The 25,320-nt window shown below is 37.4% G+C and overlaps 1 protein-coding gene across 2 annotated transcripts in view; it reads left to right on the top strand.

The window, feature by feature from the left end:
* EXOC6 (exocyst complex component 6) overlaps nt 1–25,320 on the top strand; it is a 203,954-nt gene that overhangs the window by 152,852 nt on the left and 25,782 nt on the right. For both annotated transcript variants that reach the window (XM_066240066.1, XM_066240065.1), the window contains exon 20: nt 11,567–11,640. In XM_066240066.1, the coding sequence (XP_066096163.1) occupies nt 11,567–11,640 (74 nt within the window). The remainder of the gene's footprint in view (nt 1–11,566; nt 11,641–25,320) is intronic.

A 25,320-nucleotide genomic window follows, 5' to 3' on the forward strand; every position in this document is an offset into this window, starting at 1 on the left:
AGTGAGCGTGAACTATAAGTATCAAGAATGGCCTTTATTCTGAGTTATGTGTCCTTTTATTTGGTTTGATCAGAAAGCAGAATGTTTATTTTTTTCCATCTTATTTTGTAAAAACATACATATATTTTTTAGGCCACAAAATGTCAGTCCACAGGTAGAAACAGATAGCACAGCTAGCTGAAGTGGGGAGGTGGAAAGTTGGAAAATATTCAGTTCCTCACACCATTCAGCCATGTGCTTTTAGTTTTTGTTTTATTTTTCAGAGGATGAAAGAATTAGCCCTGTTTTGTCTATGTACCCACTTGTTTTTTCAGACAATGTGTTGGTCCCCTTTTCCCTGGTATTCCTTGTGACACACATACTTGTGAGTTAAATTAGCTTGAGTTAAATTTCAGTCTGTAACTCAGTTATTTTCCATGTAAAGTCACCTGATTTATAGGAAGATTCAATGTTTAATGAGAACTTATTACCTGTTAGACTGGGAAATCAAAGATGAATCAGGCTTCAAAGAGCTCATAGTCTATTTGGTATGAGGGGGAGGAGACAGACATGTAAATAACCATAATAGAACATAACAGATTCTTTATGGAAGTATATATATTTTACTTATAGAAAAGGATCTAAAATAGCATATGAGAACAGTAAGAGGAATTGTTGATTTCTGGCCTTCAGAGGGTTCAGAAGGCTGTAAGGCAGTTTTCATATAATGGGCTTGTGGATGAGGATTTTATTTTTTATGTATGATTCTAAGCAGAACTGCCACATATAGTTGTCAGACTGCGTACTACACATCGTTGCCTAGCTAAGGAGAGAAGGAGGGAGAGGGAAGAATGAGATTTAGCTCACATTTCACTTGATAAACCATGCTATGGAGTTGAGAAGATTGACTATAATAAAAGTGAGATTTGAGCTGGGTCTTAAAGGAAGAGTAAGATTGCATCTAATACGGGGAAGGGCATTCTGAGCAGAGGGAATGGCAAAGGCAAAAGCACTGTGATGGTAGAATGCTTATGGAATCCTCAAGCAGGCTTGTGTGGCTAGGTTATAAGATGCATTATAAAAGCATTGAAGGGGGCCTGACCTGTGGTGGCACAGCGGGTAAAGCGTCAACCTGGAAACGCTGAGGTTGCCGGTTCAAAGCCCTGGGCTTGCCTGGTCAAGGCACATATGGGAGTTGATGCTTCCAGCTCCTCCCCCCTTCTCTCTCTCTGTCTCTCTCCCCTCTCTAAAAATGAATAAATAAAAAAAAAAAAAAGCATTGAAGGGTATGGCTGAAAAAAGTTAGACTCCTGAATGCTTGGACTTTATTTAATAAGCAATAGAGATCCACTGAAGCTTTTAAATTGAGAATATGGCATGATGAAATCTTTGTCATAGAAGGTTAACTCTGTGTTGTGTGGAAATTGAACTAAAAGGAGAAAGATACAGGATGTAGCAAAACCTGTTAAATGACTGTTGAACTTTTTCATGTGAAGGATGAAAAGATCTTGACTTTGGGCAGTGGGAATGAAGAGAAAAGGATGGATTCCAGACATTTTGGAGGAGAGAATACATAAAATTAGTGAATGAAGAAGGGTAAAATTTGATGTTATTAAGATGGTTTGAATTAGAGAACCACAGTGGAAGAGCCCTAGGGAGTGGGGTGTGAAGAGAAAGAGAGAAAGGGATAAAAGAGATTTAACCACAGGGCAAGATAGTTCATTCAGTTCAATGTAGAATTTATAATTGTAGGGACCCTGAAGAATTCTCCGCTCATAGCATATTTGTTAAATAAATGAACAAATTATAACAAATCAGTAAGTCTGTATAATCTACATTCGTCTCTTCTACAGTTCTACCTTTGTTGTCAAAAAGTTAAGGGCAGGTGATACTGTTGTACTTTAATTTGAGACCATTTAACTTCTTGATATAGACATAACTGATATTTTATAAACTTCCTTCACATTGCTTTACTATGTTTAAATGACGCCCCAAACTTTTACAAGCTAAACAGTCATAGTTTCTTTAATGTTTTCTTTTCTTTTCTTTTTTTTCTTTTACAGAGACAGAGAGAGAAAGAGAGTCAGAGAGGGATAGACAGGGACAGACAGGAACAGAGAGATGAGAAGCATCAATCATTAGTTTTTCGTTGCGCGTTGCAACACCTTAGTTGTTCATTGATTGCTTTCTCATATGTGCCTTGACCGCGGGCCTTCAGCAGACTGAGTGACCCCTTGCTTGAGCCAGTGATGTTGGGCTCAAGCTGGTGAGCTTTTGCTCAAACCAGATCAGCCTGCGCTCAAGCTGACGACCTCGGGGTCTCGAACCTTGGTCTTCTGCATCTCAGTCCGACGCTCTATCCACTGCGCCACCGCCTGGTCAGGCTAATATTTTCTTATGGGAATAGTTTTACTTCCCTTTTTGCCATTTTTATTTGGAGAGAGAGAGAGAGAGAGAGACATAATGGCAAGAGAGAGGGACAGTGACAGATAGGAAAGGAGAGAGATGAGAAGCATCAACTCACGTATGGCACCTTAGTTGTTCACCAATTGCCTTCTCATATGTGCCTTGACAAGAGCAGTGTTGGCGGGGCTCCAGCTGAGCCAGTGACCCCTTGCTCGAGCCAGCAACCTTGGGCTCAAGCCAGCAACCTTTGGCTTCAAGCCAGCGACCATGGAGTCATGTCTATGATCCCACGCTCAAGCTGGTTACCCCTTGTTCAAGCCAGATGAGCCCACGCTCAAGCCAGTGACCTCTGAGTTTCAAACCTGGGTCCTAAGCATCTCAGGTCAACACTGAGCCATTGCCTGGTCAGGCTGGATATACTTTTATTGTTCTTTTTTAACCCATACTAGGTCAAATTTTGGAATTCAGGAATGTAGAATCATATGAAATTATATAGAACCTTTTTTTTAATTTATTTTTTTATTTTTTAGTGAGAGGAGGGGAGCAGAGACAGACTCCCACATGCGCTCCAACCGGGATTCACCTGGCAAGCCCCCTAGGGGGTGATGCTCTGCCCATTTGAGGCCCTTGCTCTATTGCGACTAGAGCTATTTTTTAGTGCCTGAGCTGGAGGCTATGGAGCCATCCTCAGCACCTGGGGCCAACTCGCTCCAGTTGAGCCATGGCTACAGAAGGGGAGGAGAAGAGAGAGAGAGAGAGAAGTAAGAAGGGGAGGGGTGGAGAAGCAGATGGGTGCTTCTTTTGTGTGCCCTGGCTGGAAATCGAACCTGGGACATCCACACACCAGGCCGACACTTTACCACTGAGCCAACTGGCCAGGGTCAGAACTTATTTTTAAAGGTGCTTTTAAATCACTCTTAAGATAGTCTGAGCACATGTCAGGAACTTGAGACCACGGTTTTAGTCCTGGTTCTGCCTGTATTTTGGGTAAGTGGCTTCGGATAACCCATTCAACAATCTAGAGGTCTCAGTTTTTCTTTGAAATATGGTATTTGGAATTGCTAATTTCCAAAATACATCCCTGTTCTAAGATTCAGACACAGCAAAATTCAAGGCAAAGAAGAGTGTGGGTCTTTGGAGTCATACATTAGCTAATTCCTTATTAGATACTCTGTGCTTGGTGGTTAGGACCTTTTCTGTTTAAGGTCCTAACCGTCTTGGGGTTCATAAGCCCAGTGGGGAGGCCGTCATTAAGTAATTTCAGTAATAAATATAATGGTAAATTGTTAAATTCTATAAAAGAAAAATATATGGCACTGTGAGAAAGTACATTGCTCACAAAAATTAGGGGATATTTTATCGCTTCATATTTATTTTTAAATATCCCCTAATTTTTGTGAGAAGTATATAAGTAGCAGACCTAATTTAGATAAAAAGTTGTATAGGTTGAAAATATTGTCCTGGCTGGATAACTTGATTGGTTAGAGTGTTGTCCTGAAGTGCAGAGATTGCTGGTTCAATCCCCAGTCAGGGCAAATACAGGAACAGATGTCCCTGTCTTTTTCTCTCTCTCTCAGTGAAGAAATCAATAAAACAGACATTTAAAAAAGAGAAAATATTAAGTAGAATCTATACATGAATGAAGTGGCTACTTTGGGTTAACTTGACTATAACCATAATACCACTACAACTATGTGTTTGGAGAAGTCAAGGAGTCATCAAGAATCACATACTTTGGAATTGCGAGTATATTCCCCTCCAAAACTTTCATTGAACCTTTGATCCTATTACAGATTTCGCATAGGTTTAAGAGAAATCACTTTCTAGGTAGAGGAACATTTGCAAAAGGTGTGAAGATGATGTTCTAAATCTGTGTATGTATTTTGTTTTATATTTATTAAACACCTGTTATGTTTTGGGCCATAATATATATAGATACCATTCTTAAAAATGCAACTTTTTAGAGGAAAAGATAAAAATGTCCTCTTAAGTGACTATAAAGATATCCCAGAAATTCTTCACATCACTAACTGCATACATAATATTTGCAAAGCATCAGGGATCAGACAGATTTGAAGTACTCAGAATAGTTCTAGAATGTACTTTTTCATGCATTCTACAAAAATATCTAAATAAGGTAAATCAGCTCCTGAGAGTTTAACATCTTGATTTACAGGCATTAGAAAAGCTCCAGATTGGAGAGTGCAGGCACCTGTTTTAAATGGGAATTACTGAGGAATCTCTAGGTGTGAAGGCCTTGGTCTTTATTCATTTTGGATAAAGACTTAAACCTGTTTATAGATTTTTATGTGTGTGACAGTGACCTCAGGGCCTCTATTCCTACCCATGAGAAAGAGCCATGCCCCAAAATAAAGGGGTTTGGAAAGAATCATGTGGATGATATAAGAATATTTTAAAATGTCCTTTTAGTATCCTTTTTGGCTATCTGAATTTATCTCTGGTTGTAATGGCATTTAAGATATCAGATTGCCTATGTTTATCTCCAAAAAAGAGAGAGGACTAGATACTACTTTATACAAAAGTAGCGTGATGAATGTAGAGGGCAGCTGGTGGAGAGGTTTGCATCCCACTACTACTAACCACATGTAACAAAATACTGTATAGGTCTAAGGGCTAGGAATTCTAACTCTAAGACCCTTGATTCCCAGGCATACCTTCTTCACCACCAGAAAAACCACTAGATGGTGCTCTTAGTCATCTGTTCTAATGACACACTGGTAAACATAGGATATTTTCTTTGCCTAGCCAAAATTTGAGTTCTAACTAGTTTCTTTAAGTCTTCAGATCTAGCAAGAAAGAAATGATTGGAAATCTGTATGTATAGAGACTATTTGGCACTTATATTCAGTCATTTATTTAGTTATAAAATTATTCCATTTTAAACGCTCCTGCCTTGTCATCCATAAGCAGTCTTGAGACTTTAGCCTAGCTTCCTCACCCTCCCTTTTAATCTATGTCAATATTTTTTTTGACTCCATAGACACTCATCCCCTTCTCCCACCTCCTGACAATTCTTCTCACCCTATGTAGATGTTTTCCACATAACACACATTTTTTTACCTTACAGCAAAAATAACTGTCTGCCTAAGATAAAAATTGTTCAGGACTTATTCCCTCTGCATTTAACTCCAGGGAAAGTTTTATATTTTCATGCCAGGATAAAACTTACACAGTCTGACTTCTTAGCAATCTCTGCCCCCTTCTTTCTTTTCTTTTTTTTCATTTTTCCGAAGCTGGAAACAGGGAGGCAGTCGGACAGACTCCCGCATGTGCCCGACCGGGATCCACCCGGCATGCCCACCAGGGGGCGATGTTCTGCCCCTCTGGGGCGTCGCTCTGTTGTATCCAGAACCATTCTAGCGCCTGAGGCAGAGGCCACAGAGCCATCCCTAGCGCCGGGGCCATCTTTGCTCCAGTGGAGCCTCAGCTGCGGGAGGGGAAGAGAGAGACAGAGAGGAAGGAGAGGGGGAGGGGTGGAGAAGCAGATGGGCACTTCTCCTGTGTGCCCTGGCCAGGAATCGAACCCGGGACTCCTGCACGCCAGGCCGACGCTCTACCGCTGAGCCAACTGGCCAGGGCTGCCCCCTTCTTTCAAACCTTGTACATCTGTATGTAGCTCCTGAGGGCAGAACGGGCCCACTTTCCTACTTTACAGGGAAAAAAATTGTTACATATACAAATAACTCATGTTTTTGCCTACAGATATTCTTTATTCTCTTAAATTTCAGATTGCCAGTTCGGAAGACATTTTTTGATCATTACAATCACAAATTGTATATAGAAATTATTTTTTTGTTTTCATTTTCATCTAAATTAATTCAGACTTGTCTTCTTTCCAGTTAGGCTGATATAGCAAAGTTTTACTCTGTTGTTACAAAAGATCTTCCCAGTAAGATTAGATACCTCCCTCATTAGTTTTTCTTTTAGAGTATTATTTTTCCTTTAGAGTATTTTTAAACTTGGAATCATTTATTAAGTTCTATATCTATCAGAAAATAAGAGGAAATGAATATATTATGAAGTTAATTTCTTTTTAAAAAGGAAATTGTCACATTGGAGGCATTAAGAGAAAAAATAACAAAGATTTAGATGAGCCTTTTTAAAAAACAAACAAAAAAACCCAAAAATTTTTTTAAAAGTCTGGAAACTATATGGTCTTCAATTTTTGAAAAACTTTGAATGTTGAAATCAACCTCCACTGTTATTGGGCCCATTAGACAATATTAGCAGAAATGAATCATTTGTATTATTATTTATTTGCTCAACACATTTATTGAATGTTTTCTGTACACTGGGTATGGGTAGGTGTAAAGGTAAAACATGTTATCTCTACTTTTTCACAAGCGTCTTGTTTAGTGGAAGAACTAATTTAGTTTTCTTCAAAGAAAACATTGGGAGTATTCTTACCCACCATCAATAATTTTGAAATAAATATATACTACATATGCACAGAATGTTATAGATTTACACTGTCAAATAGCCTTATGTGGCTATTAAATTTAAATTAATTAAATAAAGCTAAAAATTCAGTTTAGCACAGAGAACCATTCTTACAGAAAGTCTCTTGGACAGTGTCATTCTAGATCTAATCAATAAGCCAGATATATGTATTGATTTCTAAGACTGGATGGTATTCCTTTAGAATTTGTTTACTCAGTTCTTCTTTATTCACTTAAGAAACTCGGACTGACTGACTGCACATTACTGTTAGGCATTGTGCTAGTTGATAGGGGTCTTAAAATGGAAGTATATTCCCTACTCTGGGTGAGCTGGTGTTCTAATACTAAGACCCAGATAGATAAACAATTGAAAGGTAGCAAAATGGTAGTGTAGTTAGGCAGTGTATAGTAAGTTTCAATGGGAGCCAGTGGAGGGACCTACCCAGCCTGCAGGATAACGGAAGTCTCCCATGGAATGTGATGGTTGAATGGAAGGATAACTTCTTTAGTGGAAAAGAAGCAGCACAGGATGCTCCAGGCAGAAGTTAATGTGGCATATGTAAGGAAATGCTGCAGTTTGGCAGGGAGTTTAAGGTGCCCCTAGGGTAGTGGTACAAGATGAGGCTGGGGGGTAGGCAAAGGCCCGGTTATAAAGGATCTCGGTTGTCTCGCTTTGTTGTGAACATGATGGAGAACCATTGAAAATGCTAATCTTTAAAAGTGGCACAAATCACATGTACATCTTACAGGAGGCACACTGGGGAAGGTGTGTGGAGAGGTGGCACACAGAAACAGGGAGATAAGATAGAATGTGTTTTAGTAATCTAAGCAAGAAATGGAGATAGTTTGAGTCAGATTTAGACTCAAGGTATTTTTGAAGATAGAAAGAACAGAATTGATTTTCTGCATTGGAAAAGAAAAAATATGAAGCCATCGATAAATTGAATAGTGTAATTACAAATGTCTTTTGTGCCAGTTGATTATCATACTTCTTAATTGCCTCCTATTTCTAAGAAAAAATGTAAGAAAAAGCCCTGAGAGCTGTAAACTAGTGAGTTTCACTCCCATGTTGGTTAGGCTCTTGTGAGAGATGGGTTAAAGGTGAGAGGCTGAATGCTGGATTCTGGGTCGGCCAGAGGTCAGAACTAGCTACTTGACTCTGGGCAAGTCATCTCACTTTTATTTTTCTACCTTATAAAATGAAGGACTGGGTAACTTTTAAATTGAGCCTTCAAGGGACTGGTAAGAGGTATTTCAAAGTTGATGGCTCTTCTAGCTGCAAGAGTTTATGCCCTGTTCACTAAATAAGTTATTGTGATGATCAAAGCAAAGTGTATATGAAAAGTGCTTTGTACACTTCAAGTGCTATATATATTTATAGTACTTATAATTGTGACACTTAGCTCTTTGGTTTAATGCCAAGCAGTGGGGCTTATACTATAGTATCTTAAACAGGAACTGAGGGAAAAGAAAAATGACAGGTTATTTTCAGCGTAGAAAAATTTGGGGAGATTAAGTAGATAATAATTGCAAATAAAATGGAACTGATTTTTATGCCTTACATATAAAGTAAGTCTCTCTGCATTATAAGAAGTCCTTATTTCTGTGTGTACGTGTGTGCACATGTGGTGATGGTGGAAACTGAGCTAACATTTACAGCCTTGGTTGGGAACCACTAGGGATTCGGAGTTAACTGTTACTTGGAAACAGTAGCCTAGAAATAAGGCCAGAAAAGCCAGCAATATGCTGGATGGTCCTAAGAAAGGATTTTTAAAATTGAAAAACACCTTTACCTTTAATAGTCCATTATAATTTTGCTTAATATTTTTTCATTGAGATCTGATGGTACTAGAGAAAGGCAACTCATTTGTCTGGAATATGGTAGAGGTAAGGGGGTTGCCACAGTATGAAATTATGCCACTTTTCATTGTATGAAAAACAATGATGTGACTATATTATACTAAATAATGAAAGTGTGGCTAGATTTGACTCAATAAATCTTAATTTTCTGGATATAGGGGCCTGAGAAAGGAGAGTATAGTCACCGATCTAATGGGTATCACTACTTAGAACCTAGTAGAGAACCACAAAGTATGGGGGACATGGTGTACCTCTGAGTACTCAAAAGGTTATCAGGGGTCGGGAACCCTTTTGGCCGTGAGAGCCATACGTGTACGTTATGCATTATCCAATAAAAATTTGGTGTTCTTCCTGAGGACAGCTGTCATTGGCTCCAGTCACTTGCAACCGTGAAGATGAGCAGTAGAAAATGAATGGATTGTAATACATGAGAATGTTTTATATTTTTAACATTATTTTTTTATTAAAGATTTGTCTGTGAGCCAGATGCAGCCATCAAAAGAGCCACGTCTGGCTCACGAGCCATAGGTTTCCGACCCCTGGGTTACTTATACCCAGAAGGTACATACTGTATACTCAAAGGCATGTGTTAAACCCATTCACTTTGCTTGTGGGAGGGGCCCTTGCTCAGTCTGTATTTGTTTTTACTTTAGACACCATTCTAAGTAATTAATTAGCTAATTTACCAGCTCAAGAATATTAAAGACAGCATATAAGTAAGAGATGAGTGAGAGAATATGAGTAAGGATTTCTAAAAACTACAAGAGAAAAGGCAGAAAATTTGTAAAAACTAGACACAACACAGAATTCTGAGCTGTTTAATGTAATAGAAAACAGTTCTATATACCATAGCAGCCCTGAAAATGTATTCTATAGAATAAAAAGTGTTTTTTTAATAGGCTTTTTGTTTTTTTAATTGAGGTGTACTTGATATACATTATATTAATTTCAGGTATAAAACAGAATTTGATATTTGTATATAAGAAAAAAATTTTAATGGTGATCCAGATAATTAAGTTCAAATAATATTTAATATACTCAAAAAAAAGGAAGTATATGTTACAGTTTAAAATTCCATCAAAAAATACCTGACCTGTGGTGGTGTAGTGGATAAAGCGTTGACCTGGAATGCTGAGGTTGTTGGTTCGAAACCATGGTCTTGCCTGGTCAAGGCACATATGAGAAGCAACTGCTATGAGTTGATGCTTCCCATTTCTCCCTGCTTTCTCTCTCTCTCTCTCTCTCTCTCTCTCTCTCTCTCTCTCTTTTCTCTATAAAAATAAAAATAAAATTTCATAAAAATGTGCCTGACCTGTGGTGGCGTAGTGGATCAAACCTCGACCTGGAACACTGAGGTTGCAGGTTCAAAACCCTAGGTTTGCCCAGCCAAGGCACATGTGGGAGTTGGTGCTTCCTGCTCCAACCCCCTTCTCTCTCTCACTCTGTCTCTCTTCTCTAAAATGAATAAATAAATAAAAATAATTTAAAAAAAAAATTTCATAAAAATGCTTAAGATTAAAAAGAGTTTTGATGCTTAAAGCAAAAATTATCATTACCTTAAAAACAATAGCAACAAGCCCGGCCTGTGGTGGCACAGTGGATAGAGCATCGACATGGAATTGCTGAGGCCACCAGTTCAAAACCCTGGGCTACCTGGTCAGGGCACATACGACAGTTAATGAACAACTGAAATGAAGCAACCATGAGTTGATACTTCTCACCTTCCATCCCTCTCTCTCTTCTCTCTGTAAAGTCAATAAATAAAATCTTAAAAAACAAAAAAACAACAGCAACAAAAACATTTTGAATTCTTCATGGCTTAAAAATGCCCGCTAAGTTAAGGTGTGCTAGGCTTTCATATATTTATTATTTTTAATTGTTGATTTTGAGCCATTCTACATTATATTTCACACAGAATTCACTAAAAAAAGAATTATTTTTGTTTTTCCAAGAATGATATAGGCTGAAATTTTAAATAGTTTCTAAAATACTGGCTGAGATAAATTTACAAATAGAAAATCTATAATGTTCTCAAAAATAAAAAAGTTGAAAGAAAAAGCCTAGATATTAATGCGGAGGGAGAGTGGTTGCGGCATTCTTTGTCTTGTCAGAGAAGCTTGAATGTGAAATGATAGCATCTATTTTTATGAGCCAAGTCTTTTTTCTTCAAAATTACTAACATTGTGCTTGTCTTCAACTTAACTAAAAAAGCTATGAATTACAGATTTTTAAGTACAAAACAAGTTGAAAAAGTTTTCTTGAAATATGTTTTTAATTCTTTTAGTTTTTAAAAAGTTGTGATTCCTTTATAGAAAACAATTATTAAAAGATCTGAGCAAACATTCCCATATCCTCCCCATTTTGCTATTTAGAACATTTTCCCTGTTACCTGCATGTTAAGCTGACTTCTCACATGTCTGCCTGTTATTGCTCTGAGTTAGAGGTAAGGTTTTTTATAGAGCATATTCTGTAACAAAGCAAATATTTTGAAATATGTTCACAGCCATGGAATTGGTATAGTTTCAAAATGCTTCTATAATCGTTCACCTAAGGCGAAAAGGAGTCAGAAAACTTCTCTTGATTGAAGTATATTAGTACCTTGAACTTTATGTAGGATAACCATTCTAAATTTATTGTAATTAAGGATTATAGTGATTAAATGGCAGATTAGAAGTTTAAAATTATTAAAATATTTGTGGTAATGGGTGTGGAGAATGTTCTCAGTAGTGGAAATTGAAGGTTATAAATAGTCTGCATTTGAAATGGTTACGTGTAAATATTATAATACATTTGTAATGAGTAGAAATTAATTTAACGGTTAAACCCTTATGTATTTTGTAATCTTGTTCTTTTTTTAATAGTGTTTGCCAGCTCTGAGCCTGTGCCAGGATTCCAGGGGGATACCCTGCAGCTAGCATTCATTGACCTCAGACAAGTAAGATAGAATAACGTACATGTTGTTTATTGCCTTCTCCCTCTTGCCTTTTCTTTTTTTAAATACTATGGGAATGTTTGTCTGTCTTGAGAAAAGTGCTTCTTTAGAATAACGTACTTGTTGTTTATTGCCTTCTCCCTCTTGCCTTTTCTTTTTTTAAATACTATGGGAATGTTTGTCTGTCTTGAGAAAAGTGCTTCTTTGATTACATATTTGGCCCTTCTTTTTGAACCAGTATTCATTCAGTGTCAACTTCATGGAGCATTTTCAGTGGTGAATATTTAGCATAATCGTTACTTGATGAGCACATGACTAAATAATAACTTTACAGTTTGATTTAATCACACTTGAATTTTAAGTTATTTCTTAATGATTTCATGGTCTTTTATGAAAATTAGTGGTGTAGAACATTAGTGTTAGAACTTAACTTAAAGGTTAATTTACTGCAAACTAGATAGGAGTCTCTTGCTTAAAATTTTGTCAGTGATAAAGAATGAATGCTATTTTTATAAATTTTCTGTATGCCTCCAGAAAGAAGGATAAAACTAAAAAGGTAATTATACATTTATATAATTCTTTTCTAGTACATAGTTATTTTCTAATACATTCAAAGTGTAGTAACAAATACAATTTTTAAGTCTCTTCTATTAATTTGACTATTGTTTAATACCTCTGTTGTCATTTTCTTTGTTATTCTCTTACTATCTCCCCCATATTTTTTTATTCTTATTGCTTTTTTCTTCTTTCCCCCTCCTCCTTTTTCTTTTTCTTTCTTAATCCTAGGATTAAGGAGCTTAATAAAGCTGGGAGGCACAGGGTGTGGAGGAGGGGTAGATAGATCCAAGTGAGAGGGCTCAGGAGTGCTAGAATTGACAACAGGAGTGACTTCTGCCCTTGGCAAGAAGAACCAAGTGCAGATGGAACTAAAACAAAGACACTGTGCTATTGGTCTACTTATGGCCCCATCCCCTTTGGGGACTGGAGATGACTGGGGATGATACTCCACCACTGGTATGAATAGACTCTACCACGGTGATGTTTAAAGCAGGGTCGATTTGAGAAGTTAAGGAGCTGTGGTTTCAGGAAATGTTTGAGAATAGAACTGATTTTGCTCTTAATTCCAAACCAATGTTCAATAAGTATTTATGGATGACTACATACTGATTATTTGGAGAGGGGAGATGTAGAGATAGACACCAAGGTAATATAAGACATAGTTTTATCTTTATGAAGCTTTAAAATCCTTTAAAGAAGCAAAACCTCCAAGCTGGTTAGGAATATTTATAAGATGGAGGGTCATGTAGAAATAAATAGTATAGCTGTAAGTCTGATTAGAAGGAAACTGAAAAAGCCATTTCTGCCTCGCAACTATGTTTGTAAAGCACTGAACATATAAAATATATTCATATTTAGTTCTGTTTGCAATCAGTGCTCACGTATTATGCCAAACAAGGAACTCTTATGGATGACCTAGATCTATAGATGATTAGCCTTACTAGGGAAAGATAGCAGAAAATGAAGAAGGTGGACTCTGAATTTCCATTCCTGTTTACCAGAATATGTTCTTTCTATTGAAGGTAGATCCATTTCCTTTAGAATAGGGGTCCCCAAACTACGGCCGGCGGGCCACATGCGGCCCCCTGAGGCCATTTATCCGGCCCCGCTGCACTTCCAGAAGGGGCACCTCTTTCATTGGTGGTCAGTGAGAGGAGCATAGTTCCCATTGAAATACTGGTCAGTTTGTTGATTTAAATTTACTTGTTCTTTATTTTAAATATTGTATTTGTTCCCGTTTTGTTTTTTTACTTTAAGATATGTGCAGTGTGCATAGGGATTTGTTCATAGTTTCTTTTTATTGTCTGGCCCTCCAACGGTCTGAAGGACAGTGAACTGGCCCCCTGTGTAAAAAGTTTGGGGACCCCTGCTTTAGAACTACTCTCTGTTACAATCTTATTACCCTGAACAAGATGACCTAATATAGAAAACCGAGTCCTTTTGCAAGTTGGAAATAGTGATGGTTATATATTCGTTTCCCAGTTAGGTTATGGCCACTTACTAGGGTAAGTTTCCCTATTACAAGGACATGAAATGTTCTCCAATCCAAAGAGTATGTGAATTGAAGATAGCTCCTATTACATACAAATATGTTCACAGAAAATATGACATTAATTAGGTGATATTTTCTCAGTTTTGTGTGAATTTTTATGGTTTTAACTAGTTTGTAATCTTACGGGTTGGACCACATGAATTATGAAACTTGATAAAGATTCTGTTCCTTGATTTGTCCAGATAAGTGGTTGGTTTAATGCAGATTAAAACTCTGATCCCAGGTACTTTCTTCCTTCAAAGACAATCATCATTTGACAGCAAAGGCCTCTTTATGAGCATATAGCTCACTAGGGAGTTGTGATTAAGGGATACTTATAAATATTAATAAACATCTCAAGTCTTTTTGGTTGAATTTACTTTTCAAGTATGTGCACTTAGAGGAATTAAGTCCTGGTTGACTTTTCCTCATCAATGTAATTTCTTTAAGAGACTTTTAAGTGAATAAAAAAATCTATTATGAAACATTTAGAATTCTGAAATCTATTATGACACATGTAAACTGTTAAAAGAATTATATAGAAATAACTAATATGAAATACAGTTTTAAAGTATGGTAGTTAATGTGCAGTGGAAGTGACTCATGAATAGAAAATTTTGAGGCTGATTTTTTACATGTTAATTTGTCTAGTTTTAAAAGGGGGGTAAAATTATTTTCCATGATGATTGATGTTAAAATGTAATCATACTCTAATCTTATTCTTTTGTATTCTAAAACAAAAAGATGCAGTTGATTCTTGTATTTAGCTGCTGGGCCACTGTGACAAAACTTGAGTTTCATGATTTCAGAGATCTAGATTTAATAACTTGATAAGGATAGTTATGTTTCACCTATATTTGTTTTTCAATTTTTATAAACAATTAAGTAGTGAAATGCCAAGTATGGGAATTGGCCAAAAATAAAATTAGTCTTGAAAACTAAAATCTCATGTGAGGTGATACAAGCTTTTTGTATCAGATGTCAGTGATTATTTAAATAAGGATGCCTTAAAGTTCTAATAGTGTTATATTCCTGACTTCATAAAGACATTTCATAACATATTATTTTAACACTTTTATATGAAGTAGTTTATCATCAAACATAGAGGGTGTTAACACTTTTAGTTACATTTCAGTTGAGTTTCTACACTTTTCTTTCTTTTTTCTAGTCTGTGATCCATTTCTTTCTTAATAGGGTGGCTGACAGTTCTTTTCAAGTATACTTAGAAAGGCAAAGGAGCCCTTTTCATAGTACTTATAAGGGGTCATGCTTCTGTTTTTTAGTTTGAATTTGATACTGCTTCACGAATTGCTGGGTATGAAAGATTAGGAAGTAAGTCCAGTGGTCAAATTTTACCTGCCCACCCGGACTTTGCCCTGAGGTCAAACTCCTGATATTTGCTGTTCTGAATAGAGGAGTTGATGACAAGTATGAGCTGATACAAGAGGAAAGTTAGAACCATATCAAAGCTGAAGGCAAGAGAATTGGGACTCAATGAGAGACTGCAGCTAAAAGATGGATCATCAGAATCGCCCTCTTCTAAAGAAAAGGAAATAGCTGACCTGTGAGAGAAAAGACTTTATCATCCTGACAATCACAGGCTTGCTAATGGAAGCCAGTTATCTCAACAATATCTCCAGGCCGGTTGCCCCAAAAGACCATGGAGGGGATTAGCAGTACGGTGCTGCATTATGCAAACACTGTATATGGCCTCAACCAGTTTTCAATGTGCTGTTTGACTTTTTACTAGTAAAGCCTACCTCCAGTTCTGAAATTAAGTCACTAAATGATGGGCTGTGATATACTTATATGTGTGTTTGCTTTTTCAAAGAGTGCATATTTTGTTACATACAATCTTTCAAATGGATTTCAGGTGAATATGTAAAATTATTTTGACAATCTATAAAAGCCTTAACATTTTAAAATTATTTTTATTATAACTATATGATATACAGTATTTAGTGATACTATTTTTATAACTCATTCTTATACACAGAAATAGTTCACTAAATATCACTGGAAAATGAGGTGTCCCATATAACTGAGTTATCCAAGATTAGTTTTTTTTGTTTTGTTTTTTGGTTTTTTGTGTATTTTTCTGAAGCTGGAAACGGGGAGAGACAAACAGACTCCCGCATGCACCGGACCGGGATCCACCCGGCCCGCCCACCAGGGGCGAAGCTCTGCCCACCAGGGGGCAATGCTCTGCCCCTCCGGGGCATTGCTCTGCCCTGACCAGAGCCACTCTAGTGCCTGGGGCAGAGGCCAAGGAGCCATCCCCAGCGCCCAGGCCATCTTTGCTCCAATGGAGCCTTGGCTGCGGGAGGGGAAGAGAAAGACAGAGGGGGGGGTGGTGGAGAAGCAAATGGGCGCTTCTCCTATGTGCCCTGGCCAGGAATCGAACCCGGGTCCCCCGCACGCCAGGCTGACACTCTAACGCTGAGCCAAACGGCCAGGGCCCAAGATTAGTTTTTAATCACCAAAACTTTTAAAATATAGCCAGTTTAGTAGGAAACTTAAAAATCTATATTTTACTTTCATCACTTCTTAGTAAGCATATTTCTGACTGCAAATTGAGCGTTCACGGCTCGCTAATCTGAACACTAAACCATCTTTACTTGGTCCCGTTTCACGTGGTGTTAAGTTAGACTGGTAATATGTATCATTGCTGTGTTTGACAATATCTGGGTAATCATTTAGACTTTATGAAGTTTAGATAGGTTGAATGATAATGCAGTTAGGTGTGTCTGAAGCTAATAAAACAGTCCCTTACCCTGAGAATGTTGGGTAACACACTATTATCACCCTAGAGCAGTATTTCCCAAAGTTTTTCCAGGAATACTGATTTCTCAAGATGAGACAAGACTTCTTTAAAACAAAAAGAAAGACTCTAAGTCAGTTAAGTTTGGGAAATACTTTATACTCTAATTCCTTCTTAGATACTTACCATGCACGTAGGGCTAAGAGACTTTGCAGTAACCCAGCATTTCTCAAACTCATCACAAAATACTTCCCTCCCGCATTTTAGATTGTATTACATGAAATACACTGTGTGAAATTTTCTCTAAGTCAGGACTCTGGCAGCACCCTCTAGATGTCTGTCTTTGACAGTTTGGGATCAACCAATTTTTAATATAAGGATTTGGATAAATACATAGAAAAAATATGAATTACATGCATAGATTACATAAAGCTAGGAGAGTTACCTAAGATGATAGAAGCTAGAATCAAACTGCTGTCAGTATGCTTGAGTGATAAGCCAAAGCCTGCAAAGTGAAGTTTAGCAAGGGAAATATTGTGCTGCATTTTACTTTTTTAAAGTGAAAAATTTTAAATGCAGGCACTAGAAAATATGACTTATAGCATGAAAAATATCTAATAGCTTTAATTAATCTCCAAATGTACCAACATTGTGCAGGGAATTCTTAGATTGCATTAATAAAAGTGTGGTATTTAGGTTTGACTGCTGTGCTTTGGGGCTAAGACTGTGTCTCAAGCATCACTTGTTAGAGACACTCACAAATTGGAGAGCACATACGAGAGAATTACAAAACTAGTGAAGGATCAGATATGTTGTCGTATGAAGAGCCTTTTAAAAATCTGAAACCACTTAGTCCAAAGCCTTAGAGAAGTATACCTTTATAGAGAAACTCGTATATGTGGTCTTTAATGTTTATTTTATTGATTTTAGAGGAGAAAGGGAGAGAAAAGGAGAGAGACAGGAACATTGATCTGTTCCTATGTGTTCCCTGACCAGAGATTGAACTGGCAACCTCTTCGCTTCGGGATGATACTCTAACGAGCTATCTGGCCAGGGCATATATGTGGTTTTTATTGGGCTAGATATGAGTCAAGTATACCATTTTGGTTTTCGTTGTTTTATTTTTAGATTTTATTAATTTTAGAGAGAGGAGAAAGAGAGAGAGAAGGGGGAGGAGCAGGAAGCATATGTGCCTTAACCAGACAAGCCCAGGGTTTTAAACCAGCGACCTCAGTGTTCCAGGTCAATGCTTTTTCCATTGCGCCACCACAGGTCAGGCCCACCATTTTGTTTTTCCTGTTAAAATCCATTGTCAAAAATTATCTTATGGCCCTGGCCAGTTGGCTCAGTGGTAGAGCGTTGGCCTGGTGTGCAGAAGTCCCGGGTTCGATTCCCGGCCAGGGCACACAGGAGAGGCGCCCATCTGCTTCTCCACCCCTCCCCCTCTCCTTCCTCTCTGTCTCTCTCTTCCCCTCCCGCAGCCGAGGCTCCATTGGAGCAAAAGTTGGCCCGGGCTCTGGGGATGGCTCCTTGGCCTCTGCCCCAGGCGCTAGAGTGGCTCTGGTCGCGAAAGAGCGTCGCCCCAGATGGGCAGAGCATCGCCCCTTGGTGGGCGTGCCGGGTGGATCCCGGTCGGGCGCATGCGGGAGTCTGTCTGACTGCCTCCCCATTTCCAGCTTCAGAAAAATACAAAAAATAAAATAAAATAAAATAAAAATTATCTTATAATTCTCCTTTTCCCATCCAGGATTAGGTCCTGTTTTCTAGTATTTGATTTTAGGCAGACAGAGGAAAAGAGGAGTGATCACTTCTCTAAACTATGCAGAGAATTTGAGAGAGAACTTGAATTTTGCAAAATATATATTTGTATCTCATAAAACTTTTCAAACAAATATTTTATTGAAGTATAGCATACTTTCAGGCAAATCATAGATGAGCCATTGCTGATTTTTCACAAATTGAATACATTTTTTTAACACTCAGATCAAGAAAATTTGACTAGTAAATACCTCAAAAGAGACCCTCACCCCTCACTTCACTTTTTTCCAGTCATTAATTACCCTTCTCCAGGAGGGGGGCTCAAATAATTTAACAACCACTTCTCTGCCCTAATGACCATTTTAAGTATAAAAAAATATATACTGGAAGGTAGTTTATTATTTCATGCATTTAATAATTAAATAAGAACAATAAGAGAGGTACAGAAAAACTAGATTGTTACAAGAGTTTTAAAATATTAATGAAAACATATTTAATAATACCTGGCAAAAAACAATAGAACTGTCATTTAAGATATTTCCAATGACATCTTGTCACCCCCTGGTTGTTTGACTCTTTTTCTCTTTATGTTATATGTTTGTTTAAAACACTGAAGTAACAAACACAAGGGAATTAAAGTGTAGTATTTTATCAAAGATATAATGAGCTTTATGAAATGAATAAATAAATATTACAAAGTTCTGTCAAAAAATTATTTTTCACCTATGGATGAAATGAACATTACTTACGGGCACTTAGAATACGCTGTTGCCCAGATGAACGTAAAAAAGAGTAGGATTGTAAATTTGTGATTTCCGCATTGGGCAGCTGCCCACCCTAGAGAGAACCCTGATTACAAGTGCCATTTTAACAACCGGTTCGTGGAACTGAACAAAAAATTAGGTGTTGGTCTGGCCAAACTGGTGCAAACCAATCCCACCACTTCCTTTCTCCCTCTTAAAGCATAACCACTATCATGACTTTTATACCACAGATAAATTTAGCCTAACTTTGAACTTTGTGTACATGAAATTATGCAGTGTCAACATTTTGGTTCTGCCTTTTTTTGCTCAATATTTTGTTTGTGAAATTTATCCATGTTGTTACATGTCGTTGTTCATTCATTCCCTTTGCTGTACAGTATTTTGTTACACAAATAAACCATAATTTATACATTCTATATTGATAAACATATGAGTTGATTCCAGTTTTACTGTTAAAAATTGTGCTAACATGACCACTGCCTGGTCAGGCCAGAAGTTTATAATTTCAATAAAATCCATTTTATCATATTTTCCCTTTATAGTTCTTTTTAATATCCTATTTAAGAAGTCTTTGCATACCCTAAAATATATTTTTCTATGTTTTCTTCTAAAGTTTCATTATTTTACCATTCACACTTGGGCTTTTAACCTATCTGAAATTGATTTTGTTGTATATGGTGTGGGTTGTAAGATTCAAGATTCATGTTGTTTCAGATGGTTGTCCAGTTGACCTACCATTATTTATTGGAAAACAATCTCAGCATTTTAATGTAAAATAATTATAAAACACAAAGCTGTGAGACATAAATGATATGTGCTTCTAATGTAAAAGTAAAATGGTTACCATTGTCTTCCAGTTAACTGTATGCTTATATTTCATGGTTCATAACATTCCTTATTAACAAATTAGTTTTAGGGTTGAGCTTTTTTGTTGAAAATGATTTTTTTATTTTATAAGTTCTTTTTTTCTTTTTGACATTTATTTATTGTCATAGCGAGAAAGGAAGGGAGAGAGAGAGAGAGACAGGAACATCGATCTGTTCCTGTATATGTGCCTGGGTATCGAATCAGCAACCTCTGCACTTCGGGATGATGCTCTAGCCAACCAAGCTTCTGGCCAGGGCAGGGTTGAGCTTTTTAAATACCAACCTAACTATATACTCTTACCACATCAAAGGTACATTTAAAAATAAAGCAATTCTAGAATAACTATTCATAACAATATAGGCAATATAAAAGTAAAAAGCTAAACTACAAGCCCATGAGGACAAGACTCATGCTATTTTTTGTTCACTGCTGTATATCTTTTGCTTAATACTATTCCTGGCATAGAGTAAGCAATCAATAAATGCTGAAAAAATGAATGTAAATTTTTAAGCTACACTAAAAAGCATTTCTTGGTGTATAAGCACCTTATTAGGAACTGAGATATTTCATGTCTGTTTTATATAAACAAATGTTCTTTAAAGGCAGTAAATTGCGTGACCTGTGGTGGCACAGTGGATAAAGCGTCGACCTGGAAATGCTGAGGTCGCCGGTTCGAAACCCTGGGCTTGCCTGGTCAAGGCACATATGGGAGTTGATGCTTCCAGCTCCTCCCCCCTTCTCTCTCTCTGTCTCTCCTCTCTCTCTGTCTCTCCTCTCTCTCTCTCTCTCCCTCTCCTTTCTAAAATGAATAAATAAAAAACTTTAAAAATAAAAATAAAGGCAGTAAATTTTTTTCTATTTCAATTATTTTTGATGAAAATATTTCTAAAAATACATGACAGGTTTATCGGCTTTCTCAAGTAAAAAGTGTAACAAATGTAAACATTTCTTCATTTATCTTGTTCATTATTATGGATACTAAAATAGTGCCATGGGTTATTGCTAAGAAATGTTGTCATTGCTCCAAAACCAACTGCTTCATATTTCATCGGTAAATAAATATTTTAAAGATTTTATTTATTGATTTTAGAGAGAGGGGACAGGGGGGTCTGCTGGTGAGGAATAGGAAGCATCAACTTGTAGTTGTTTCCCATATGTGCCTTGACTGGGTAAGCCTGGGGCTTTGAACCGGCAACCTCACATTCCAGGGTAGTGCTTTATTCACTGCGCCACCACAAGTCAGGCAGTAAATAAATATTTTAGGTGGGGGGATTATAGGAATTTAGACAAAGGCAATATATACTTTATGTGTTGAACAATGAGTGAATATAAAGCAGAACTTAAAGCAGCATTTTCTAAACTTTTGTTGTTTGTAACAGTGAATCATGAAGTAAGTAAACTGTGGTCAGATAAGTTTAGGAAATCCTGGATATTGTGTTCCTCTCTTGTATATTCACAATTTCATTAGCACATTAAAGGCTCTGAAAAGTCCTAGAGTAAAGATGTATCTCTTTTCCCTTCAAACCTTTGAGTACTGAATACTTTTTGCAAATGAAGAATCTCTTACCGTCCTGCAAAGCACACAGTTTGAAAGCACTGAAGTGCCTGGACCACTATTGCGTTACATTAATGTATGGGCTCCCAGAACCACTGTGGTTAAAACAGAGGGTTATAACAGCAAATAGATAAGCTTTTCCATAGTTCAGTGAAATGTAAATGTTAAAATTCAAATAATACAAATAAATGATGAAAAATAGTAGTTAAGTTTTCGAAAAAATTTTGTTGAACTTCCTTTTTTATAAAAACACATTCAGATGATTTTGTGAAAGAGGATAATTACTAGAAGATTAATGCTGCTTGGATACAGTGAACCAGTCAGTCAGTCATACAGAATAACTTGTTTTTGAGAAGTATGAAACAGTAACACAGGATTGCTTGTGAAGAATGAAAAGATTTAAGTGGGGAAATTAAAATACCAGCTTATGTGGATTTCAAATCCTAACAGTTGTCAGATTCCTTAGTGAATCATCAAGGCTATTGTTATGAGCCACCGTATGCATACTTTGAGAGAAATAAAGAATATATTTGCTACTTTTTCCTCCTACTAATACACTGTAATTAAGATGGGAAAAGTTTGAAGAAGAGAGATTTTGATAAAATTATCAAGGTAAGTCCTATATTTTCTGTGTATTGTAAAGAGTGTCTCCTTATATTAAAAAGGAAATGTAGTTGAAGTGACTTTTTTCAAGATAATTGTACCTTAAGACAAAAAAATCTAATACCAAAATAAGAACCTTAAAACAAAGCCAGCCTTCCACAAAGAAAATAGTGGCTCTTACCATTTAGTGGTACTAAAAATGTGATGAAAAAAGTTCTAAGTCCTTTAGAACTTACCTTTTTTTTGCCAAGATGGTTTAATTTACACATTAATTTAGCCATAAGCACCTACAGATACAAAAAGAGAGGGACTAAGGGGAACAAAAGCGACTTTGTTCAGTTGGTATCTTTTACCTGACACCAAGTCCACAATAGCAGGCCAGGGACGAGTTTTACACCTATATATATATTCTTTTTTCTGCCATCACTTCTTTGATCTAACATAACTTAATGAATACATTTTTTCTTAATTTTTATTTCTTTTTTTCTTTTTTTCTTTTTTTACAGAGACAGAGTGAGTCAGAGAGAGGGATAGACAGGGACAGACAGACAGGAATGGAGAGAGATGAGAAGCATCAATCCTTAAGGTTTTGTTTTGTTTTGTTTTTTTCAATCATTAGTTTTTCATTGCGCGTTGCAACACCTTAGTTGTTCATTGATTGCTTTCTCATATGTGCCTTGACCGCGGGCCTTCAGCAGACTGACTAATTCCTTGCTGGATCCAGCAACCTTGGGTTCAAGCTGGTGGGCTTTTTTTGCTCGAACCAGATGAGCCCGCGCTCAAGCTGGCGACCTCGGGGTCTCGAACCTGGGTCCTCTGCATCCCAGTCCAACACTCTATCCACTGCGCCACTGCCTGGTCAGACAATGAATACATTTTTTTTTTTACTTTTTTTTTTGTATCTTTCTGAAGCTGGAAACGGGGAGGCAGTCAGACTCCCACATGCGCCCCACCGGGATCCACCTGGCATGCCCACCAGGGGGCGATGCTCTGCCCATCTGGGGTGTCGCTCTGTTGTGACCAGAGCCACTCTAGCGCCTGAGGCAAAGGCCATGGAGCCATCCCCAGCGCCCAGGCCATCTTTGCTCCAATGGAGCCTTGGCTGTGGGAGGGGAAGAGAGAGACAGAGAGGAAGGAGAGGGGGAGGGATGGAGAAGCAGATGGGCGCTTCTCCTGTGTGCCCTGGCCAGGAATCAAACCTGGGACTTCTGCACGCCAGGCCAACGCTCTGCCACTGAGCCAACCAGCCAGGGCCAATGAATACATTTTTAAAGTCATTTTGTGACCCTGCACATGCATCTTGTTATTAATGGTACCCAGGGAAGATTCTCCAGAAGAGTTCATGGACTGTTCTGAATATTAAGTCAATACTTATTGGGGTTTGTTTTTTTTTTTCACTTTAGTCTCATTCAGTTAGAACAAGAGTGTAGCCTATGCCTTTTTTTTTTTTTTAGTAAGAGAGAGACAGGAAGGGAGAGATGGGAAGCATCAACTCGTATATGCAGCACTATAGTTGTTCACTGATTACTTCTCATATATATTGTGACCAGGGAGCTTCAGTCGATTTGGCAACCTTGGGCTCAAGCCAGCGACCATGGTATCATGTCTATGATTCCATGCTCAAGCTGGTGACCTTAGGGTTTCGAACCTGGGTCCTCAATGTCGCAAGTTGATGCTCTGTCCACTGCACCACCACTGGTCAGACAAGTCTATGCCATTTTTAAAGAGGCAACCCATAAAACTACTTACTTCTCAGGTCTGTTTCTTACTGTCTATGTCATCAACATATATGCTATCTTCTTTCAAGAAAGATTTCAAATCGGGGCTTCTCAATACAATATGTTACATGAAGAGATGAAGCCGCTATTAGCCATGGCTGTTACTCATTTGACAACTTTTATATTCTTCTACTTTATAGAGAAATCTGTTAGGAGTGATTTGCAGCTTTTTATTATTGGTTTTTTGCCCCTCAGCCTTCAACTTCATGGACAGGAATTGGTTATATACCATAGATTGCATTTTACAAATGTTCTTGCATACTCAACCTATTTTTGAGCACCTTATCTGAGCACTGCTCTAAGTGCTGGGCATACACAGTGGTGAGCAACAATAGGCAAGATCTTGCTCTCATATCTCATTTTGTTGGAGAGAGATCCACAACAAACAATGATAATTTCAAATAACTTTAGATAGAATTTCAAATTGCTTTAGATCCTGTGAAAAAAACAAAGCAGGTAAAGTAATAGTGACTCGGGCTGAGGTGGACCACGTCAGATTGGGTTGGCAAGGAAAACCTCTTTAAGGAGGCAATGTTTGAGTAGGTATCTGAGTGGAATTGGAAGATATGGGGAATAGCAAGTCAAAGTCCTAAGAAGCTATTAAGAAAGAGAAAGGATAATAGTGTGGCCATAATGTAGTGAGCAAGGGGAGGAGAGATACAAATGAAATTGCGAAGATTATCAGAGCCAAATCATGTAGGGCCTTGTTATACCAGGGTTTTAAGTACATTAGTCTTTGCTCTGATTTTCGTTTTTAAAAGATTGTTTTGGAAGCTCTAAGGAAAATAGATTGAAAAGCAACAAAATTATAATCAGGAAGAACAATTAGATGATTATTTTGATAGTCTAAGCCAGCGGTTCTCAACCTGTGGGTCGTGACCCCGGCGAGGGTCGAACGACCAAAACACAGGGGTCGCCTGAAGCCATTGGAAAATACATACTTATTATACAATACATTTTTAAATAAAATATGTATACAATACATTTTTAAATAAAATATGTATTTCCGATGGCTTTAGGCGACCCCTGTGTTTTGGTCGTTCGACCCCCGCCGGGATTGCGATCCACGGGTTGAGAACCGCTGGTCTAAGCTATCAAATTGGTAATAAATGCCATGTAGCTGTATTTCATAGCGGTTTCTTCATATGGACTCAGAAGTTTCTGTTTTTGATACTAGAAATAGTTGAACTTATCTTGAGCAATTACTAATTTGTTTTTATCTCAAGAATACTGTGAGCTATGTAACTAATTGCCTTGTCTTTACTTTGGAGCTACAGTTCTCAGGTGCATAGGATAGTATCACATGCATTTTGTAGATTGACCTCATCTTCTCTTCCACTTTCCCTTTCTCTTGATTCTAACTTTTCTCAGTTATTAAGTTGTAGTTATCTGCATACATTTTAATAAATTGCTTTAAAATCCCTTTTAGAACAAACAGTGTGTAAGTAAATTAAACATTTGTTAGTGGAATCCTAAAACTCCTTGCAGTAAAAAGAATTATATGTGAA

The sequence above is a fragment of the Saccopteryx bilineata genome, chromosome 7, assembly GCF_036850765.1.
Source record: "Saccopteryx bilineata isolate mSacBil1 chromosome 7, mSacBil1_pri_phased_curated, whole genome shotgun sequence".
NCBI lineage: Eukaryota > Metazoa > Chordata > Mammalia > Chiroptera > Emballonuridae > Saccopteryx > Saccopteryx bilineata.